General features: G+C 44.0%; 1 protein-coding gene and 1 long non-coding RNA gene across 2 annotated transcripts; one reads left to right on the forward strand and one right to left on the reverse strand.

The window, feature by feature from the left end:
• Nucleotides 1–4562: 4562 nt before the first annotated feature.
• On the reverse strand, nucleotides 4563–22384 carry LOC309531598 (acyl-CoA (8-3)-desaturase-like). Its single transcript, XM_082221188.1, has 12 exons — nucleotides 22081–22384; nucleotides 14844–14954; nucleotides 13381–13578; nucleotides 11202–11303; nucleotides 10658–10786; nucleotides 10369–10426; nucleotides 9492–9568; nucleotides 8840–8937; nucleotides 7755–7851; nucleotides 7428–7507; nucleotides 6944–7069; nucleotides 4563–6100 (listed from the first exon to the last, which is right to left on the reverse strand). Exons 1-12 carry the CDS (start codon nucleotides 22300–22302, stop codon nucleotides 6049–6051), a joined length of 1350 nt encoding a protein of 449 aa, XP_082077314.1. The 5' UTR covers nucleotides 22303–22384; the 3' UTR covers nucleotides 4563–6048.
• On the forward strand, nucleotides 11310–13113 carry LOC309532013. The gene is made up of 2 exons (XR_014219523.1): nucleotides 11310–11901; nucleotides 11934–13113. It is a non-coding gene; the product is annotated as an uncharacterized lncRNA (long non-coding RNA).
• Nucleotides 22385–22760: the final 376 nt, after the last annotated feature.

The following is a 22760-nucleotide window of genomic DNA, read 5'->3' on the forward strand; positions in this document are numbered from 1 at the left end:
CAATGCCCGACCTGAAGAATTTGGAGCAAATGATTCAGCAGAGGAAACACAGCCCAGAATAACTAAGGAGATAGTACAAGAATACTTGGCTAGTTTAGATGTATTCAAGTCTCCAGAACCAGATGAACTGCATCCAAGAGTATTAAAAGAACTGGCAGATGTGATCTCAGAACCACTGGCAGTCATCTTTGAGAATTCCTGGAGAACAGGCGAAGTCCCGGCAGACTGGAGGAGGGCAAATGTTGTCCCTATTTTCAAAAAGGGGGAAAGAGAGGACCCAAATAATTACCGCCCAGTCAGTCTGACATCAATACCAGGGAAGATTCTGGAGCAGATCATTAAGCAAACAGTCTGTGAGCACCTAGAAAGGAATGCTGTGATCACCAATAGTCAGCATGGATTTCTGAAAAATAAGTCATGTCAGACTAACCTGATCTCGTTTTTTGACAGAATTACAAGCCTGGTAGATGAAGGGAATGCAGTGGATGTAGCCTACCTTGATTTCAGCAAGGCATTTGACAAGGTGCACCATGATATTCTTGTAAAGAAGCTGGTAAAATGCGGTCTTGACTATGCTACAACTCAGTGGATTTGTAACTGGCTGACTGACCGAACCCAAAGGGTGCTCATCAATGGTTCCTCTTCATCCTGGAGAAGAGTGACTAGTGGGGTGCCACAGGGTTCTGTCTTGGGCCCGGTCTTATTCAACATCTTTATCAGCGACTTGGATGATGGACTCAAGGGCATCCTAATCAAATTTGCAGATGACACCAAACTGGGAGGGGTGGCCAACACCCCAGAGGACAGGATCACACTTTAAAACGACCTTGACAGATTAGAGAACTGGGCCAAAACAAACAAGATGAATTTTAACAGGGAGAAATGTAAAGTATTGCACTTGGGCAAAAAAAATGAGAGGCACAAATACAAGATGGGTGACACCTGGCTTGAGAGCAGTACATGTGAAAAGGATCTAAGAGTCTTGGTTGACCACAAACTTGACATGAGCCAACAGTGTGACGCGGCAGGTAAAAAAGCCAATGCAATTCTGGGCTGCATCAATAGGAGTATAGCATCTAGATCAAGGGAAGTAATAGTGCCACTGTATTCTGCTCTGGTCAGACCTCATCTGGAGTACTGTGTCCAGTTCTGGGCACCACAATTCAAGAAGGACACTGACAAACTGGAACATGTCCAGAGGAGGGCAACCAAAATGGTCCAAGGCCTGGAAACGATGCCTTATGAGGAACGGCTAAGGGAGCTGAGCATGTTTAGCTTGGAGAAGAGGAGGTTAAGGGGTGATATGATAGCCATGTTCAAATATGTAAAAGGATGTCACATAGAGGAGGGAGAAAGGTTGTTTTCTGCAGCTCCAGAGAAGCGGACACGGAGCAATGGATCCAAACTACAAGAAAGAAGATTCCACCTAAACATTAGGAAGAACTTCCTGACAGTAAGAGCTGTTCAACAGTGGAATTTGCTGCCAAGGAGTGTGGTGGAGTCTCCTACTTTGGAGGTCTTTAAGCAGAGGCTTGACAACCATATGTCAGGAGTGCTCTGATGGTGTTTCCTGCTTGGCAGGGGGTTGGACTCGATGGCCCTTGTGGTCTCTTCCAACTCTGTGATTCTATGATTCTATGATTCTATGACTCAGATACCTATCTGCAGTACATTACTTGTCAAGAAAGAGAAATGGAACAGGGATGCAGAGGTGTGGCTTGATCAAGAATCATATCAAAATAGTTTAAACCCAGTCAGCGCAATGCTTTCATTGCTGACACAGATGGCTTACTCTATATTTGTTATAATTCCTCATAGCAATCCCACCTGATCACTACAGGAAACCTCAGGTGTCAGGGGTTCAGGGACAGAGGCACAGGTGAGGGGGGAGACGGAGAGCGATGGGGAAGAAACCCAGGACAGTGACGAAGAGGATGACAATGACTTGAGGTCTTCCATGAGTCTCTCAAGTGAATCGGAGGATTCCCAGAAGGGGGCGCCCCTGGTCAAGCTAAGGGGGGTCAAAGGGGGGACTTGCCAGGAGCAGGGAAGCAGCAGGGAAACCCCGAGTGGGAGTGGGAGATCGGGGTCGGCTTCCCAGGAGGAACGGAGTGAGAAGGGTGGAGTTCCCAGTGTGACACACGGAGCAGAGCAGGAAGGAGACAGGGGAAGGAGATCGGGGCAGGACGTCCTGCCGGAAGGGGCGGAGAGTAGTACAGGGAGTAGTGTAGCTGTCAAAAGGAAGGTCAGGGGTAGCGAACGCGCGCCAAGTTCAAATGTGGAGGCGCGCGGAAATGCAGAGAGCCCGGAGGAGGAGCCTGGCCCCAAAGCACGAAGGAGGGGGGAGCAGGCATCTGAGGGATCCGCGTCAGGGGAAAGCAGGAGGGAAGGAACCCAGGGGGGCAGAAAGACCCTGCGGAAAAGAAAGGACAGGAAGAGGTGGTCTAGCACAAGCCTCTTAAACTGGTGTAGAGGCGGGACCGATTCAGAGGGGACTACAAATGTCTAGGCTAAGAGGCGCGGGGCTGCACGCCTCGGTTGTGGAACCAATAATGAACTGCAATAAACATCCTTGTATATAAGAAGAGCCTGGCGTTGGTCTTTTGTGAGCTGAGACCTGAGGCAGCCCTGACATCAGGACAAACAAAATACCGTATTTTTCTCTCTATAACACACAGTTTTTTTCACCTAAAAAGGAAGGGGAAATGTCTGTGCGTGTTATTGAGCAAATGTGTGGTCCCTGGAGCCGAAAAATCAGGCAAAAATCGAATCACGCAGTCACTGAGAAGGGAAACCTGAAAAGAGGAAGCTGCTGCTTTCCTGCATTTTGCCTCAGGGTCTTAATGCCCACCCTCCTCTGTTTCGTTGCTGCGTTTGCTCAAACAGAACAAAGAGCAGGGAAAGCCCCTCCCCTCCAGGCAAGCAGAGGGGAAAGCAGAGTGTCGTTCCTTCCTCTCTGTGCTCCGGTGCTGCTGAAAACATGCAGGAGGGAGAGAGAGAGAGAGAGAGAGCGCTGGCTGGCTTGGGTGGGTGGGGGAAACTTTTGCCTTCCTTTCCTCACGTTATAGCCCTCTCCTGCATTCTTAGCCAGCTGCTTCTCTGCACACCCCTCTCGTGTTCCTTGTCCCTTCTGTGTTTTTCCTTCCCTCCCCACTTAAAATGTGGTTACAAAGCATGGATCCACATGGATCCTCAGGATCTTTGCATTGGGTCACCCCAAATTCACCATCAGAGCACATAGCATGTCCATGGCTACAGCCTGCCCCCCAAAAATCACACACACACTGTTGCCTGGGGCTGCAATGGTGCAAAAATGTGGTTAAAAAGCATGGATCCACATGGATTCTCAGGATTTTTGCATTGGGTCACCCCAAATTCACCATCAGAGCACATAGCATGTCCATGGCTACAGCCTGCCCCCCAAAAATCACGCACCCACTGTTGCCTGGGGCTGCAATGGTGCAAAAGTGTGGTTAAAAAGCATGGATCCACATGGGTTTTCAGGATTTTTGCATTGGGTCACCCCAAATTCACCATCAGATCACATAGCATGTCCATGGCTACAGCCTGCCCCCCAAAAATCATGCACCCACTGTTGCCTGAGGCTGCAATGGTGCAAAAACGTGGTTACAAAGCATGGATCCACATGGATTCTCAGGATTTTTGCATTGGGTCACCCCAAATTCACCATCAGATCACATGTCTGTGGCCACAGCATGAAGCACAAAAATGATACATCCACTGTTTCATTCAGAATGTTTTTTCCCTTGTTTTCCTCCTCTAAAAATGATGTGCATGTTATGGTCAGGTGCGTGTTATAGAGCGAAAAATACGGTAATTGTGCTGCTTCACACAGCACAGAATGGCTGGTGGTTGCAGCTGGCCCCAAGACTTTATGAGCTCAACAGCATGCAATCAAGGAATGAATGAATTATCCTACGTAAAGGTAAAGGTAAAGGTACCCCTGCCCGAACGGGCCAGTCTTGACAGACTCTGGGGTTTGTGCGCCCATCTCACATCTATTGGCCGGGGGCCAGCGCTGTCCGGGGACACTTCCGGGTCACGTGGCCAGCGTGACAACGCTGCTCTGGCGAGCCAGAGCCGCACACGGAACGCCGTTTACCTTCCTGCTGGTAAGCGGTACCTATTTATCTACTTGCCCCCGGGGGTGCTTTCGAACTGCTAGGTGGGCAGGCGCTGGGACCGAGCAGCGGGAGCGCACCCCGCCGCGGGGATTCGAACCGCCGACCTTTCGATCGGCAAGCCCTAGGCGTTGAGGCTTTAGCCCACAGCGCCACCCGCGTCCCTAAGGGGTATCCTACGTACCCCTAGAATAAAAAAAAAAGTAGGTTTTCACACCACAGTTTGAATTCCTATGATTTCTTTTTGTAGAAAGATGTGTTAAATTTTGCAGTCATTATCTACTTTCAAAATCTTTCACAAAAGCAGCTATGGTACCCAGTCACATCAAACATCTGTTGCTGATGTGTATGTCTCCCCAGTCATTTCACACCAAGCCCAACTTGAAGTTGGTTCTTCCATCAATTTCAAAACAGCATACATTCACGTTTGCAGGCTACTTATTATTTTATTTTATTTATTTATTTATTGATATACATACAACTCTTCTACCATAGAAGGACTTCATGATGACAATTTACAACAAAATTACATAAATTAATAATATAATACAATAAGACAATAGCAGCGACATTAAAAGAGCAACAGAGAAGGTGTCATTGGTTGCCAAAAGTATACATTTTAAATTTTTTTTGCACCTGAAAGATTTATTTGTTTTAAATAAGAGTATAGGAGGGAGTTTTAATCAGGGTTGCCTCATGGAGAAGGCCTGCCTCTGCCTGGTTGTTGCCACCATCTAACCTCTGAAGGCAAGTCCACCCAGAATAGGGTCTCATCCAATTATCTTCATGAACAGACAACTTCATATGCTAAGCTGAACTATATTATCATGAGAAGCAAGAACTTTAGTTTGGGAGAAATGGAAAATGGTTTTGATTGCTCAAGAAGCCTGCTTAGGACTTAATGAAAAGATTTCTGATAACCACAGAAAATTGGATCTTGCCTAATCATTGTTCCCTTTATTATGAAACTTGAATGACTGAGTGCTTATCAGTTTGGAAGCTAAATGTGGCCACCCCCAAAATAAGAAAGCATTTGATTTGTGCCATGAGTTGTGTCATTGTGTAATTTGTCCCATTATTTGGAGGCAAAACCTCTGGTTTACACTGTCTCCCCAAAACAGCAGCTGTCTGTAGTGCTTCGTGTCTTTGTTTCAAAGGAGCAGGGTGCTGCTCCAGATCAACAAAAGCTATGGCACAATCCTGGATTTCTCCATTGAGGAGGAAAAACTGGAAAGGGAGGGCAGGGGAAAGAAGAAATTGGCCTCAGAGTTGGAAAGCCTACCAGGTGAGATGAGCGCCTCAACCCCAGAGTCGTTTGCGACTGGACCTAACAGTTAGGGGTCCCTTTACCTTTACCTGGTGCTACTGCCTCACCCTGCCTGAATGTTGGGCTGGTTCTAGCTCAACTCAGTAAATGCAAACCATGCTTTTGTTTGAGCTCTGTGGAGTTCATTCAGTGGAACAAAGAAGATTCAATCTGGATGTTCAAATCTGGCAGGAGCCTGAGACATTTAAAGGACTGTGCAAAGTCTACTAAAGGAAAGGATCAGGGTGTAAGGACTCAGAATGTTTGGGAGGTTGCTTGTCCTAATATACCTTTGAAACTGTTGTTGCAGGTGGAAATACAGAGGAAGCAAAGCACTGTTGCCCTTTCCCTATCTCTTCATAAGGTCTCAAAGTAGAACGAAGGCTCTTTTTCATTTTTCATTCCCCCACAAACAGAAAGGGGCAAGACAGCAGAGAAGCCACCCTTCTCTCTTTCACTCACTCAAGTTCAGCTTCAGCCCCGCCTCAAATTCCTAAAGCTTCAGAGATCAGCAGCTCAAGGTGTGTGCGCCAGGGAAGAGGAAGAACAGGAGATCACAGTTCATCCCGAGGCGATTCGTCCCCAAAGTCCTCTCTCTCCTTAGGCGTGGATATAAGCATCCAGCCAGTGTTCCCCAGACTCCTTCAGCGTGCTGCAGAGGAAAAGAGAAAAAGGCTCTCAGTAATCCTCAGCTTAGTTTCAGCTTAGTGCTTGTCTTTCTTCCTTGCGCTGTTAATTTCACTTTTAATTTGCACACTGCCATTCTGTATTACTGTAGCTGAGATTCCTGCATTGCAGGGGTTGGACTGGATGGCCTTGGGGTGCCTTCCAGCCCGACAATTCTATGATTCTATACACAAGGCAGTGTAGAGAAACAAAAGGCGGTACGAAGAAGCAACAAAGACTGCACACCTTATAACACAATCTGATCCAATACAAAGGTGTCATAATAAAAACATAAAGCATAAGCAACTTAAGCCAAATAAAGTGATATTCAATATTCCATTAGAATATAATAGCACACAATAAAATTAAATATCAGCAAATAATTATTGAACAGAAATTCACTCTCAGCAATTACAATAAACGATACCATATTTTCCCGTCTATAAGAAATATATATTCCTTATGTACCCATGTATAAGACGCCCCCTATTTTCGTGAATTCCAAATTAAGAAACCATCCCTCAGCACTACCCGTGTATAAGACGAGCCCCAATTTCAAGCCTAATGTTTTGGTAAAAAAAAAACCTAGTCTTACACACGGAAAAATATGGTACCTACACTATAATCAATAAAAATAACAGCAGACCATAGTGCGTATAACAGCACAATACAAATTGAGAATCAGTTTGCACAACTTAAAAGCAATTTACACAACTCTCTTCCCAGCTGGTTCTGTTGTTCCTAAAGTCAGGGTTTCGAAAAGGCTGCTAGGGCTGGAGGATGGGGGGGGGTACAAGGCAAGTGGGGGAAAGCCATTAATTGAACTTACTGCAATATATCTGCAAAAGCCGTGAGCAGGGGCTTGCATTGGTACTTAATGCCATGCTTAGCACAGAGGGATTTCACCAGAGGAGCGACCTTCCAATAATTGTGGCGAGGCATCGTTGGGAAAAGGCTGTGGAAAGAGAGCAAGAAACATGGGGAACCAGTGTGGTGTAGAAGTTAAAATGCCGCATTAGGACTTAGGATGCCAGGGTTCAAATCCCCACTCAGCCATGCACCTCGCTGAGTCAGTCTCAGGCTCTCAGCCTAACCCACCTCACCACCTTGAGCTCTTTGGGTGAAAGGTGGGATGGAAATATAAACAATAAACCAGTGGCAGAGCCTTCAGTTAGCCAAAGCCACCCCACCTCTGTTGAAGTTCCCTAACCCTTTCCCACCCAATACGAGTATGGGCTGTCATTTACATGAAGGCCTTTTCCAGACACATTCACACTGTGCCAGTGTCTCTCTTCCATATGTCACATACTCACTGATGCTCAATCTGGAAGTTCAGGTGCCCCGTGTACCAGTCATTGAACAGGGATTGATCCACATCACACGTCGCTGCGAGCTAAGTGAGAACGAGAAAGGAGACAGACCATTAAATGGCCCGGCAAAGGGGAACAGCTGCCTCCAGAACCAACCCCACCAAAATGTGACCATGGCAACTGGGCCACTTGAACAACTCTCTCTTCGATGGAAATGTAACCTTGCCCTTTCTAAGGAGGCCATGCACTTGAAAGCGCAAATGGATGGCTGAACCTATCAGATGAAAGAAACTCATTGTCTCTGGGAGGAAGAAGTACATATTAACTCACCTGAGCAGACACCCAGTCCAAATTCTTATCATAATCGATAGTCATGGGAATGTGGTTCATCTGTGAGACCCAGAGAAACCAAGTGCTTTCTAGGAACCTGGGTAGATCAACACAAGAACAACAACAATAATCACCATTCTGTCAGAGATTGGCCAATACCACCTCATACAGAATGAAAAGGGCTAATTCTTTCAAAGCAAGTTTTTTCTACACCCTCCTTCCGCTTACAAGGTCCTATTCCTTTTCTGCTCCTGTAGTAGTGATGAGAGTAAGGGAATAAGAGGAGCAAATGCTCCATGGGCCTTCATTAGGACCAGCAGACTTACTTATGGGATTTTTCCAGTGCAGATATCTCTGGGATTTGTAGTTTTACCAAGGCCTCACAAAGAGCCTGGAAGACCTGGGAAACTACGGGATCTTTGCCTTGGAGATGTCTGTTATTGTTTGTATTTCATCGAATTGGCACTGCTAACTCCAGAGGAGTCTATTAATAGTTAGGCAGCCTCTTATGTCAGCGAATGAACCTTTTTGCCACAGAAGAACATTGCATGGATAGTGGAAGTTTCCATTTAAAACAACAACACCAGGAGATAAATATAATGCTAGAAACATATAGTGTGAGATCTCTTAACAAATGTAACAAATTTGTGCAAGGACTTCTGCTTGCACAGCAGGGCTTCCCCCCTCCACTTACGCCCCCCCAACATTAGCTGGGGGGGTGGGGGGGGTCCAGAGGTAGGCCCAGAACAGCATGTGGGGGGAGGGGAGGGGGATTGTTCCATCTCACAAACTGATGTACTTTGTGCAGACAAAATGTCTGTAACTGCATGGTGCTGAATTCCACTCATCTCTGTATTTTACTTTTCCACTATATGAATGCAGAGTAGGGGGCAGAGGAACAGTCTCTCTTGGGACTGCTGGACACTTTCTTGGACTGCTTCGCTAGGCCAGGCCAGGGGAGATCATCTGCATGACGGATCTGTTCACACTGGTGGGACAATTTGAGATGCAAATACAGCACTTTGTACATGCCCAGCCGCCCCCGCCCACCCCATCCACGAGCGTTTTGCATACAGATTATTTACCTGGCCAACCAGTAGTATGCCATGAAGGTCTTAAATCCCATTAAAGGAACAAACATGAGACAAACGCGGATGTTGTAGAACACAACGCAAGCAAACTCCTGCCAAAGAAAACTGGGTTAAGGCAATAAAAATGATTGAAAACTGCTGCCTTTGGATGGTGCAATTATGATGGCTTCAAAGGCCATGATGCCATGTGAATCAGAGTAATGTTTGCATGTGTGGAAATGCCCTGGGAACTGTATCATGTTAAGAAGAACTGCCTCCATGGTATGGAAGGGCATCAGTATCAGTGCAGATGAGACACATGTTTCTGCACCGGGGTGGATATTATGAAAGGCAGTACAAATAACAAATCAAAGGAATGAACAAATGAAAATCTCATGGATATTGGTCTTCTTGATTACTGTAGATCTATTCTTCCCTCCCCAAACTGACATTGGCTCCAACAGACACAGGCCAAGTGGATTTGTTTACTCTGTTAATTCACGAAAGTAAACTCATCCTTCATGTGACACAGGAATAAAATAATGATTTCTCTAATGCAACTCTGGTGGCTAGCTGCAGGCAGTGCGGACACAGGACATCTGCATTCCACCATTACGTTATTATCCATAGGGGAAACAGTGCAGTTACAAGTTCACAGATGACTCACCATCCATTTTTTCCTCTGAATTGCGAAGCGTATTATAATCAGCTGCACAAATACAACGAAAGTCATCGGGGCTAAGACTATGGAGAAAAAGGAAAGCAAACATAAAACAAAGAGGAGTATTTTCTTCCAGTTGTAATAACCAAGCTTTCCAAGCCCGTAAGTATTTCTGGGTATTTCTCATCTCCCAGGTAATTCTGGAGCAATCATACTGAGCTAAATTTAAGTTGGAGGGGGTGTCCGTTCAAGAGCCCTTGCAGCCCTGTGACTCTATAGCTGTTTGATTTGCATTTGTAGAAATGGACAATTTTTTATTTTTTTAAAATGAAAATGGTCAAGCTTGGCATAATTAAAGAGCTGGCCTAGTGCCGGTGATTTGTTGCCATAGGAGCTCAAGGGTATTTGACTTTCATCCCTCCTGCCCTGGCTGGAGGTGAAGTCAGGAAAGTGTGTATCTGAGAAAGAGAACCAAAACAAAAACAAAAGCCTCAGGGGTTTTGAAGCTGAAGCTGAAAAGAGATGGAGCAGCTCGACTTGCTTTGTGGAACTGGTGTCCCCCCTTCTAATCTACTGCTGGAGTTTTGATGCTGTTAAATTTCTTTCTTATGCTCAGCCTGTATAAATGTGTGGGGAAATGCTACTCATCTCCAGGGATCTTCATTCTGCAGAAACAAACCCTAAGCTGGGAGCCTGAAGTCTCTCACTGCTCAGAGATTGGGGTTTGTGTAACACTAGTAAAGATAACATTTCTTCTATCTATCCATTTGCCCATAGCATATTTTTTTTCAGAACCTCCAGCCTCCGATCTAACAAGCTTCGGTCCTAATCCCCAAAGAGACACAGCCTTGCTGATGGTAGCAAACAGCTGAGAGAGACTCACGGATGAAGTATTTGTGCTGGTGCTGGTAAGGCATGTATTTCTTCTTCTTCTTCCCAAGCTGCGAATGGAGAGCAGAAGTAATGCGTTTAAACATAGGTAACAACTTTGCTGACCTTTTGTCACTGCACAGATTTTTCTTAGAGAATTTGATTCAGGAAAGAAGCCTACGATATCTGTTTGCAACATGAAATCGGCTTCCATGGCCATGTTTGCACGTAAGGCGAAACCAAACCATGGCTCTAACCTACTGCGCCTGTTATTCATGGTGTGCATTCCCCTGTCTACTCACCTCCTCAGAGAGCGGCTTCCCCAGGCTGAAGAGGAGCGGATGCATGTTGAGATCTGGGTCCTTGCGGAAGCAGTTGGGTTTGGCATGATGCTGGTTATGCATATGGTTCCACCAGCTGGGGGGCCCTCCCTGCAAACAGAATAAAAAGAAAATGCCACCAACTTTTCATTATTCATGTTGGTGGTGTTGGAGCAACTACGTTATGTGCTTATTCCTGACACACAAATTGGGGGGGGGGGAATTGAGAAAACAGAGAATGACAACTTCAGCCTCCTAGGGCACTCTGATGCATAGCTGTCAGCTTTTCCCTTTTCTTTCAAGGAATCCTTTTTGGAATAAGGGAATTTCTCTTAAAAAATGGGAAGCGTTGACAGCTATACTCTGATGTTGACCTGAGAGTCACAGTCATTTAACAAAGTATTCGACAAGAGTATCAAGATTGAAGTTATTGAACTAGAATTTATCAGGAAGTTTGATTCTATTCCTGTTTAGTCTCTATGAGTTCTAAGCAGGAGAAACTCCACTCTCGATACTGGGCTCTTACTTTAAGTATTCCTGCCACAATGAGGTGAGCCAGTCTATTCCACTTGGGCTTCTGAAAGACGGAAACATGCCCAAGATCATGCTGAAGAAAGCCATACTGGATCTGGAAAGCAAAAAAGCAATATCAATACATGTCGATAGGCTATTTTCCACAGATGGGTTAGTAGGAACAAATGGCTCACTCTTTCACTAAGACTTGGGAAAAGCAACAGCAGCTATCCTACGCACTCTGCCCCTGTTTAGTTCCCCACACATTTGCAACGGAAATTGGCAGGAAGCCTGGGCACTTTCATCAGAAGGAGAACTGGTTCCCATGAAGTTAGTACTATAGAAAAGGGCACTAGGCCTTCCTGCATGGGTATATAGCCTCACTTCCCACGGTGGCATAATAAAAAGGCTTGCCTCATGAATATTGCTTATAAAAGTTCAGACACAACAGAACAATGAAATGGAAGATTTTAAGTATTACAGTAGCATTGTGGAAGCCACAGTCAATGGATTCATCCCACAGGGTGGTGTAACTTTTAAAGGCCCACAACTATGTAAACAAGGCCAGTCACACAGATCTTCACCTTGAAATCATCACCTCCCATACTAGCCAGGCATAATATTTATGATAAGGACCCATTCCACTGCAAATGGCTCTAACAAATGGCCACTGGCCTTTCAAGGTCAACAGCTGTGTGTGTGTGTGTGTGTGTGTGTGTGTGTGTGTGTGTGTGTGAATTCCTAGAAAAGCAACTCACACAGCACTACCATAACATCAAAGGGTGCCAGCATATCTTTCCAATGAAGCAACTTTTTGCTATTTCTCTGTTAACAACTGACTTTTTTTGCCTCAAAATGAAGAAGAAAATGCTGGATTGACATCTTTATCAATCTACTGTGACTCCAAGGTCTCCTTCCTAGACAGTCAGTTCCACCAGTTCAGACCTCATGAACATGCATGTGAAATTAAGAATTTTATTTTATTTTTGCCTTGACATGCATCACCTCATACTTGTTTACACACATTGAGACCACATGCATTTTGACTACAAAGCTGTGCCTGTCTAGCTGGCCTTTCGCACGGAACCAGCAGCATTGCAGAGAAAACTACCTTGGAGCTGCTGGCATTCAGAGTGCTACCAAACAACCCTAATTTTGCTTCTGGGACCTCACAACTACATTTCCCCATGCCATTTGTGCCAATGTGCACCACAACCTCTGCATCACTATCTACTACTACTGTCTACTATGCTATGCTATCGAGGTGACAGGTGATATCCACAACCTTCACATCAGACAAGCAATAAATCCTACGGCCTACACACCGATCACACACCCAGTTGTCAAATTGCCCACTACTAGGATCACTCCAGCTCTGGAGAAGTTCTCTCAGGGCAGGTTTTCTTTAGATCAAGGAAAGGTCAGGCAGCATAGTGAGTCCTGGCTTCCAGGCCCTGTTGCCGAACTTGCCTGGCTGTTTAACTTGCTTTGACACTTGTCCACTGGGGCTCCCTGCAGCTTGTGGAGCTAGCTCCTTTTGCTAAGTTGCTCTAAATCAATGTTTCCCAGACTTGGGTCTCCAGCTGTTTTTTGGGACTACAGTTCCCATCAGCGCTGCACACTGGTCTTGCTAGCTAGCGGTGATGGGAGTTGTAAATCCATAAACAGCTGGAGACCCAAGTTTGCTGGAGACCCAAGTTTGGGAAACCCCACTCTAAATTTATATGCCTGGCTAGTTCCTCCCAGCTGCTGTTGCAGTCAGTAAGGTCAGGTGTATGGCTGAAATTCATGAAAGTAGGGCTTTGAAAAAGGGAGTAGCAGTCTGGAACAGTGGATGTTGATTGACTGGACAATGGGCAATAAGATGACTGCAAATTAACTCCTTTGGGAAATTTTCTTATTTTAAAACTTTTAATAAAAAATAAGTAGTTTTTGCCTGTTGCTGAGCAGAGCACGCTTTTAAAAGTGCAAGTTTAGCTGTAGTTTTAAGTGGTACCACTTTGACAAACTAGACCAATTTTCAGCTGGTAACATTAAATTTGTGTGTTCAGGTCACCATGATATGCCTGAAATTCCACAAGCTATGCCAAATGCTTAGGGGGGTGAGGATATGACAAAGCACTAAGACAGGTAACCGGTCCAGAATAGTCCAGACTGAATCCTGCTGCATCCAGTAATGCAGACACATTTACCTGTGCAATGGTGAACAATGCTACACCAATGAGGAAAGGGGTCCAGGTTTTTCCAAAGTACCAGATGACGAGCCAGGATGCAATGTCTATCAGGAAAGCATGCAGGAACATGAAGGCAAAGAAGGGATAACTGGCCTTCAGGAGTCCAGATCTCTTCACGGTGCTATGCAGCTCACGAAAATCTTGTATCAGCATATCCTGTGAGAAATGACCATGGTTAAGTTCCCCCTTCACAAAGTACATGCATCTGATTTGAACTGTAGCATTACTACGCTTTCTCTAGACAGATCACGATGGTAACAGAGAGGCCAAGCCAGCTGGTCAGCTCTCCTTCAACAGGGGGCAGGAGGAGACAGGACTCTAAGATAAGAGGGGCATGATGATTTCAGGGCATTGTCTAACCAGAGGCAGTGGAAAACCACTCTCTGCTCTGTCTCTCCACAGTAACTTCAAGGAGTGTAATGAGTGGGTTTTCTGTAAGAGTTGAGGTTTTTGTACCCAGATGCCTCCTGTGCTGTTGTTGGAATCTGTCTATCTTGAAAGACAATGGAATGCCCAGATGTCAAGACCCTGACTTCTCAGCCTCACTGATGTGGTCCAAAGGAAAGCAGAACAACACACTTGGCACCAACTTGGTTGCTGGAGTTGCCAGAATGAGGCATCTAAGACACCATCCAACTATCTTAGGGACTCCATTCTGGATCTGTTTAGGATTTACTCCTTAGCCTTTCCTTCTAACAAATATATCCCGCAAGGTTTAGGGCCAGAATTTCCCTTCTCTGCCTTCTTGACCATTAGAGCCACTTGTCTGTTCCATCTGCCAGAGCCTGTCTTCGCATGCAGGGGAAGTGCACTTGGCATGCTAGTTGCATGTAAATCCTACAAGGAAGCAGGGCAAGCTCACTAGGCTCCAACTCTGCTTTGCTATCCTCATCTCCTTCCATGAGGATGAAATCCAAAGTGTGGAATGCCTTTGCTCCTCACATGATCTAGACCCTCAATTTTGCAGGGTTCTAAATTGTGTGGGAAATCTCCCCATTTTAGACTTCACCCTTCAACTCATTGAGGTTTATGGGCAGGGCCATAAACACAACTTTACTGTTGACCAGTGAAGAATGGGGCAGGTGCTTAGTGAAGGATCAAGGCAGAGAGATTTAAATATCCAACCAGATCCCTCCACCACCTACCCAGTTGCACAAGTTTATGGTTGTCTCTTCCATGGTGGCTGTGTGCAAAGCCATTCTCTTTCACATCTCTACCATGGGGACAAGGGGTGAAGAGCAATATTGAGGTTCTAAAGCATCATGAAAAGTGTACCCTTAGGGATCCATGGGGCCTAAGCCACCAAAGGGAAATCCTGCAGCTAAGTTCTTTGGTATCTACAATGTGCTTTTGCTCAATTAGAACATGTAAAGCATTTTAGTCCAGTGGCTTTTGCCATGCACACTACATGGAAAACTTACTTTTTTGGTGGGTTCACAGCTTGGTTGATCAGGTGCCAGCTCCCCAATTAGCAGTGAGCTCAGGTATTTCTTTACTAGGTCCTCATCCTTGTGGAAAGCGGTGAAGGCATCCTAAACACACACACACACACAAACAAACAAACAATAATGTAAAAGGATGTAGGGGTCTTAGTACACCACAAACTTAACATGAGTCAACAAAGTTATGCAGGAAGAAGAAGAAGAAGAAGGAGGAGGAGGAGGAGGAGGAGGAGGAGGAGGAGGAGCTGATGCTATTCTAAGCTGTATGAACAGAAGTATAGTGTCCCAATCAAGGGAAGTAATAGTACTGTTCTGTTTTGCCTTGGTGAGACCCCACCTGGAGTACTGTATCTAGCTCTGGGCACCAGAATTTGAGGATGATATTGACAAGCTGGAATGTGAGCAGAGGAGAGCAACCAAGATGATCAAGGGCCTTATGAGGCAAGGTTGAAGGAGCTGGGTATGTTTAGCCTGGAAAAGAGCACACTGAGAGGAGATATGATTGCCATCTTCAGATAACTAAATGGGTTGTCACATGGAGGATGGAGCAAGCTTGTATTCTCCAGCTCCAGATGGTAGGACCTGAACCAATGGATTAAAGTTACAAGGAAAGATCTTCTGACCAAACACCAGGAAGAACTTTTTGACAGTAAGTGATCACTAAGCTCATTCTGGGTTGATCATTCAATTTTTATTTTTATTTTTGGGCATTCTAGAAAGGACTATCTGGCAGGATATTCTTCACTGAATCCTATGATGAAATGACATGCTTTTAATGAAAGGGCTGGTGCTGTGCTATTTATATTGTAATTATTGGTATGGTTTTAATAGATTTTATATATGTATATAGTTTTAATTTTATCAATGTTTTATGGTTTTTTAATTATTGTTTTTTCTATGCTTTTAGCGGTTCTTATTTTTTTCTTTAAGCTGCCTTGAGTTCCCTCAAGGAAAGGTGGGGTATAAATACATATACAACAACAACAGCAACAGCAGCAGCAGCAACAACAACAACAACAACAACAACAACAACAAATGAACAACTATATTTTATTTCTGATAAGTAAGTTTCACGTTTTGCTGTAAGTACTTGTGAAGCCAGTGATTCACAAATCAAGACTGGCATACAGTTCCTGTTAAATGAGTTAACAGAAACTAGAGGTGCAAGACTGATAGTAATGATCACCCATTATGATGTCATTTGGTCTGATCTTCAGGAAAGCACACTCTCCTTTTTTAAATTTTCCATGGGCCTCTTTGATTTTTGGTTCAGGTAAACTATAGTTTACCATAGAATCCAAACCATGAACAATGGTTTGCGGTAGTCCTCTGGAGCAACAATTTGCAACCAAAGTTTGCTCATACAGATGTAACAGGAAACTATGGAAGAGAACTGAAGTATACAAGGAGAGAAAGAGGGAGCACATCAGCCTAAGGAAGGCCAAGCCTTTGTTTAGCATTACATTTGAATTAGCCCTGTAAAGAGACTACCCTAATTAATTGCATTCAGAATTCAGCATCAATAGAATCTCAGTGGTCATTCAAAATAAACAAAGCATGTGCCTTGACCTTGTGGGTGAAAAGAGCTCAGAAACATGTGTGCCTGGTGAGGTCTCAGAAGCCAAATGGCCTGAGCACAAGAAGCAATGCTGAGGGTTGAGGATGTGTTTGTGTGTGTGTACAGAGGCTGGATCTAGACACATCAAAGAAGCATTTCAGTTTGAACAGGAGAAACAGTTAGAGAAAAACAGGACTCCAGGCCGCTATCTGGTGGCAATATCACATATACAATGCATACAAATAACTTTTAATGTAACAGTCTAGCTGAGTCCAAAGGCCTTCAGGCAGTGACTCTTTGCTTATGACTGTGAGTTTCATAACCAGCAAGAAATCTTCCACCCACAGAAGGCTTCTGTAGACGCCAACAGAGTTTACACAATTTCTCAAAGGAGCTTCCAAACTTCAGAATGAACTCACTTTAAAATGAATCACATCTTATTGTACACAATTCCTTTCTCACGTCACATTTCAGTTTCATCAAACACCTTTCCAGCTACATATATTACCAAAAGTTCAACAGATGGACAGGCAAGAAGTCTTTCCGTGTTTTCTTATTCCCTCAGAGGAGGAGACATGAAAATCACAGCTAAAGACAGAAGGCACTTGAAAAATCATTGAAGGAAGAACATACTTAGTTATTATTTTCTTCATAAAATGTATATACTGCTTGCTTGTAGAAAAAACCTCAAAACCTCAAAGCACTCAGCAATGCCCTAAATGGCAAACCCTATGTTAGTTATAGTTTTGGTGGGTGAAGTCAAATGCAGAGGCGTTCTGAGCACTGTCCCGTTGTCAACATGAGTCAGTGCACATCAGTATCTTTCCCACCCGCATTGATTAAAAGGCCAATTTCTGATTTGGGGTGACAGTACAGCAGCAGTGATGTAAACATGGGTTCTCCTACCACACATGCTTCCTGCTTCCATTGGCCCAGTCTTGTGGAGTACTCTGCCAATAGATACAGCAATGTGTATTCTGTGCCAACTTTTAAAAACTTGCTCAAACCTTTTCTATTCTGCCAGGTCTATGTGGACAATTCAAAAACAAATCCTTTCGCAATGGTTGATGGATGTTTAACTTTTTATGGTTTTTACTGTGTGGTTTCATTTTTCGTTGCTGGAAACTGCTTTGATTTTTTTTAAAAAAAATCACATAGTGGTATATAAATATGTTTAGAAGTAATATTCAAACAACCCAACACAGTGTGCATCACCAGTCAGAAAACTTTTCCAGTGTTGTGCTTACGTGGCACATCAGATGGTGCCGTGATTCCATTATAGCTGCTTGTACTCAAAAGTTTTTTTTTATAAGATTTTTATTAGTTTTACAGCGTTTTTTAGACAATACAAACAAATAGAAAGACAAACAAACATATATAATTTCATAACCTTTTTTCCATAATCCTCCTTTCTCGGACTCCCCCATACCTCCCCTTTCTACATCCCAATTTACCAAATTATTTCAGCAGCTTCTAAGTAGTTTTATCAAATATATATCATCTTAGTCCTTTCTGTTACTTAATCTTATATTGCTGTATCCCTTTTTCTCTCAACACCTCGGCATTTTAGCATTCCTCAATTTTATAATAGTTCTTAAGATAAATTCTAAATTTCTTCCAGTCCTCTTCCGCCGTCTCTTTCCTCTGATCACGAATTCTGCCAGTCATCTCAGCCAGTGTCATATAGTCCATCACTTTCATCTGCCATTCTTCCACAGTGGGTAGATCTTGTGTCTTCCAATACTTTGCGATGAGTATTCTTGCCGCTGTCGTAGCATACATAAAAAATGTTCTATCTTTCTTTGTCACCAATTGGCCGACAATGCCCAAGAGAAAGGCCTCTGGTTTCTTAGGAAAAGTATATTTAAGTACCTTTTTCATTTCATTATATATCATTTCCCAGAAAGCCTTAATCTTCGGGCACGTCCACCAAAGGTGATAGAAAGTACCTTCAGTTTCTTTACACTTCCAACACTTATTGTCTGCTTGTACTCAAAAGTGGTGCCAGGAATACCTTCTCCTATGTTACGTTGTGCCATTAAAACAGTACATTCCAGCCTGACGACCCCTCCAGATGTCACTTCGTGATGATTTGTATTCACGATGATATTGGGGCACTTTTACACAGTCCTGCTTTCAATACTGTTTGTGCCTGCAAATGTTTTGGGGGCAGATAGCCTGTTTCATTTCCAATCAACACACACCCTTTAACCACCTGCTGTAATCCTGGAACTTTTTATGCTACTGATGTTCTGGGTTTATTCTTTTCTCCCTCTTTTGGTGGTGCACTATAGGGTAAGCACATCCCTCCAGATGGCAGTAATACAGTAACACATGTGAAGCATTGGAGAACAACTAACCAAGTGGCATGGCGTGTGGACAGTCCAGTGTAAATTCACTACTAATGCACTATTATTGCATCAAGGACATGTTGAAGAATATACCCACAAACAACAACAAAACAGTCTGGAAGGGCCCATAAGTCAATTCATTCCAGCTTAAGACATATCAGACTAAGAAACATCTAGCATGACCAGATGTCATAATTATGCATCAGCCTCTTGTTCGTGTTCTCAGAAGCGATAAAATCTGGATATGGCCCAGGACATTTCTCTGCCTGAGGTAGAAAGCCCAATGACATCTCCTCCTTCACCCACCCAGTGTTGATAAACATATTGCAGCAATCTTAATATAAATGGTAATTTATAGGCTTTTAAAAGTACCCTCCACCCTACTACCTGAGGCACACTGCCCCACTTGCCTAACGGTAGGTGGAGCCTTAATTATTTCGCTGGCATCTGAATCCAAGAGCATCTGTGGTTTGTGACACTGAAAGACAATCATGTAAGAACCCGATGGAGTCCCAGGAATCTTTAAACGGCCCTTGAGGCCTAAGCCAGTCCATTCCAGTAGGAGGTACAAACGTGGTGTGAAGGCATATCAGATGAGGAGATTTCATGGGCATGGTGAGCACATGTCGTACTGAGGGATATTCTAACTTGTGGGCATCAGCCACGTGTCCATGTTGTAAGCCCAGAAGCAAGGATGGGGGAGGAAGTCAATATGTAATAATAGTAATTATTTATTTTGTGTACCCCACTCATCTGACTGGGTTAAATTCAGCTCGCATTTAAATTCAAACCTATAAATTCACAGTTTCCAAAATAATACGATAAACAAAATGCAGCCGTCCTTTGAAATTCACACCTATCTGAATATTGTGATGCCATTCTTTAAGCAAACAACATTTACAAAAATACATATATTGGGTTAAGGTGTGCATACAAATAAATATGTTCATGAAAATAGCATGAATAGTAAAATGACGTTTTTCTATGTTTTTATATGTGCTGTAAGCGGCCCACAGAGCCTGGAGAAACCCAGCCAAATGGGTGGGAAATAATAATAATAATAATAATAATAATAATAATAATAATAATAATAATAATAATAATACACAAATGCATCACACCATGTGTACATTAGTCAATGCCAGGGATTTTTCTCAGCCAGAATTCACTGGAACTCAGTTCCACTACCAGGTGGGTGCCATTGCCATTCTAAAAGAACAAGAGAGCCGTTCATGGTGAGTTCCGGCACCTTTTCCTAGAAAAATGGCACTGGTCAAAACCACTGAAGAATTTTATGAGGATTTTAAAAAGATTAATTGTAAATTCCTGTAGAAATGTGAGCAAGAGAACTGAGAGAACTGATATATTCCTCCCTCTCCAGTGCATGTTTTCTGCCTGAGGTAGAGAAACCGATTGACACCTTCTCCTGCCCACAAACCCTAATGTTGGTAGAAATATTACCGCAAGCTAAATAATTGACATGTTCCAGCCTTTTAATAGTTGTCCTTAGATCTATAACTTGAGTTGGGCTGCCTGCCTCAGTCTTCTTGGCACTGAATAACTCACTGGCACCTGCTGCAACTACTTCAGAGATCTGAAGCAGTGATAGGCATGTGAGAACGCAGCTGATGTTTGCGACTCTTAGCCAATGTTTCATTCCTGTTCATATCACCCTGTGGGTATTAAACAGGTGGCCAGGGACTTACTAGGAGGAAAGTTGGTCTGGCTACTCGCTTCAAAGAAAACACCTTTAGGCAGTGTAACTCCACCACAACTTTCTGGATCCCTGTGAGGGTGGCTGTGCATGAATGTCAGCACCTGCGTTATTAGTTAAACCCTTTCTGTAAATTGCTTAAACGTCAATTAACACCAACTTCAGTTACATGTAATTTGAATAAACCTGTTTTTGTGGGTGCCAGAATGTTCATTTGGTTAGGAACAGAAAATATATATGTAAAAATAAAACACCTTTAGTTTACTTTGACATGCAAGAAGTGTGCTAGAAAGTGTGCCCAAGGCAAAATGAGAAAACTTTAAATCACCAAGGTCAATATCTGGCTCATAACTGTGCAGTCAAGACAATCCCAAACACAACATCCTTTACTTACACTATTCTTAATCTCAGGTGGTGTTTTCTAAATTTTAATTTCAGGTGTACAACAGATTAGTATATTTCACACTTTGCCAATTTAATCTGCAAAGGTAAGACATTCTGTAGTGAAATATAAAATTGTGGCTGTGATTCTAAGTGTACTTACCAGGGTTAAACTCAACGAGAAGAGCAAAAACTACAAACCCAACAAATATCAGCAATGCTACATCAGTTCTCTTAGCTTCCTACCCCAACATTACTCAAATATTTTGGCTGAGGAGACATCCTCAGTCATAGTTTCTCACAGGTATGATAACTCTGCTTTTGAGTCCATATGAATCCTTCACACACCTGGGCTTCTTTAAACCACCTGGAAGTCAGGCAATGATATGTAGAAAGAATTATAATCAATTATCTTGAGAAGGAACTGCAGACTAGCTTTAGTCACCCATGCCAGCCAGAATTTAGCTTCCTCCTCCAGCAAGCTATTATGGGGTGGGCTTTTCTGTGCCTTCAGACCCTACTTCTAACTCTTGTTTCCTACAATAACAGAAAATTGCCAAGGAAACTTCATGAGCATATGAAGAACCTTGGTCCCTCTAGCCCTGAATGCCTACAGTGCTGTGTCCTCCAGGATGTCAGCCACAAGTCTTTTCCAGGTCTGCTACCTGAGATCCTTGGAGATGCTAGGGGTCAAATCTGGGATGTGGTCCAAGTAAGCCAGGGGTGGGTGTGCCTTTTTGACAGGAAAAAAAAGATATTTATCTCTCTCCACCCTTCTTGCCAACTTCAGCAGGTGGATGGGACCACCCATCTATCAATCTTCCGATGACCTGATGACATCAGGTGTCTGAGAGGTGGGTGATCTCAGAGGGCTGCAGGGATGGATCTGCTTTGCCAATGCATTCCCTGCATTGAACTCTCCCCTCTCTAGCTGTTGAGCAGAGGGTGCAACCCTGCTCTCTACAAGGGTCTGCTTTGCCAGTGTGTTTCTTGCAGGGAACATGCTGGCAAAGATGCACCAAGTAGGATCGAGCCCCATCCCCATCAGCTGATGCAAGTCAGTGATGTTAGACTGCCATGACCTCATGGACCAAATGGGATCCCCTAGCAGGTCTATGGGCTGGAGTTTCTCTACTCCTGATTCAAGACATGTGCTCTGCCACTGGGTGATGGTCCTTCTCCACTGCTCTCTGCCCCGCAATAAGGTCTCACCGTGGCATCTTGTCCGGAATAGTGGCTGATGACGCGCCTTCCTCCAGGGTGCCGCCAATAGAACTTGCTGACATCGTAGACTTTCCGATTGATGACCAGCCACCTCTCTTCCTTGGAGTTCCCTTTGCCTGAGCGGAGTCCTATCTCCTCCCAGGTGAAAAGCTGTGGAGCATCTAAGCAAGGTTCCTTTCCTCCTAGAACAGTGCCTGACTGTGGAGGCATTCTGACTGACAGTGCAGCACCAGCTTCTCCAGCTAGTTACTGTACTCTTTATCTGGGTTGGAGCCACCTGTTTCATGTTTCAGACAGGTTTATATAGATTCACACACCTGTTGCAGCAATCCAACCCTCCACCCAGGACATTCTGTTACTTCAGGCATTCTCTTTCAAAACAGCTGCCTTTCTCCTGCTCCTCCCCTTGGCTTCCTTTCCCCTTAATGCTGTAAGAGTCACCTTTCCGTCATGCCTGTGCATCCTTCACACCTACTAGACCTCAGAACTGGGAGAACGAGCATGTGAATAATTGTCGCTTTAATAAATACAGCCACATACATAGAAGCCATTTAGCTTTGGGTGCTCTGAATTGTGCAAGAGTCATAGCTTCACCCCAACAGAAGTTTGATATTTGCCAGCCATCATCACAGATCACTTCCAGAGTAATATTGCTTCCTTTTCCAAGC

This window comes from Podarcis vaucheri (assembly GCF_965113315.1).
Source record: "Podarcis vaucheri genome assembly, chromosome: 1".
Taxonomy (NCBI): Eukaryota; Metazoa; Chordata; class Lepidosauria; order Squamata; family Lacertidae; genus Podarcis; species Podarcis vaucheri.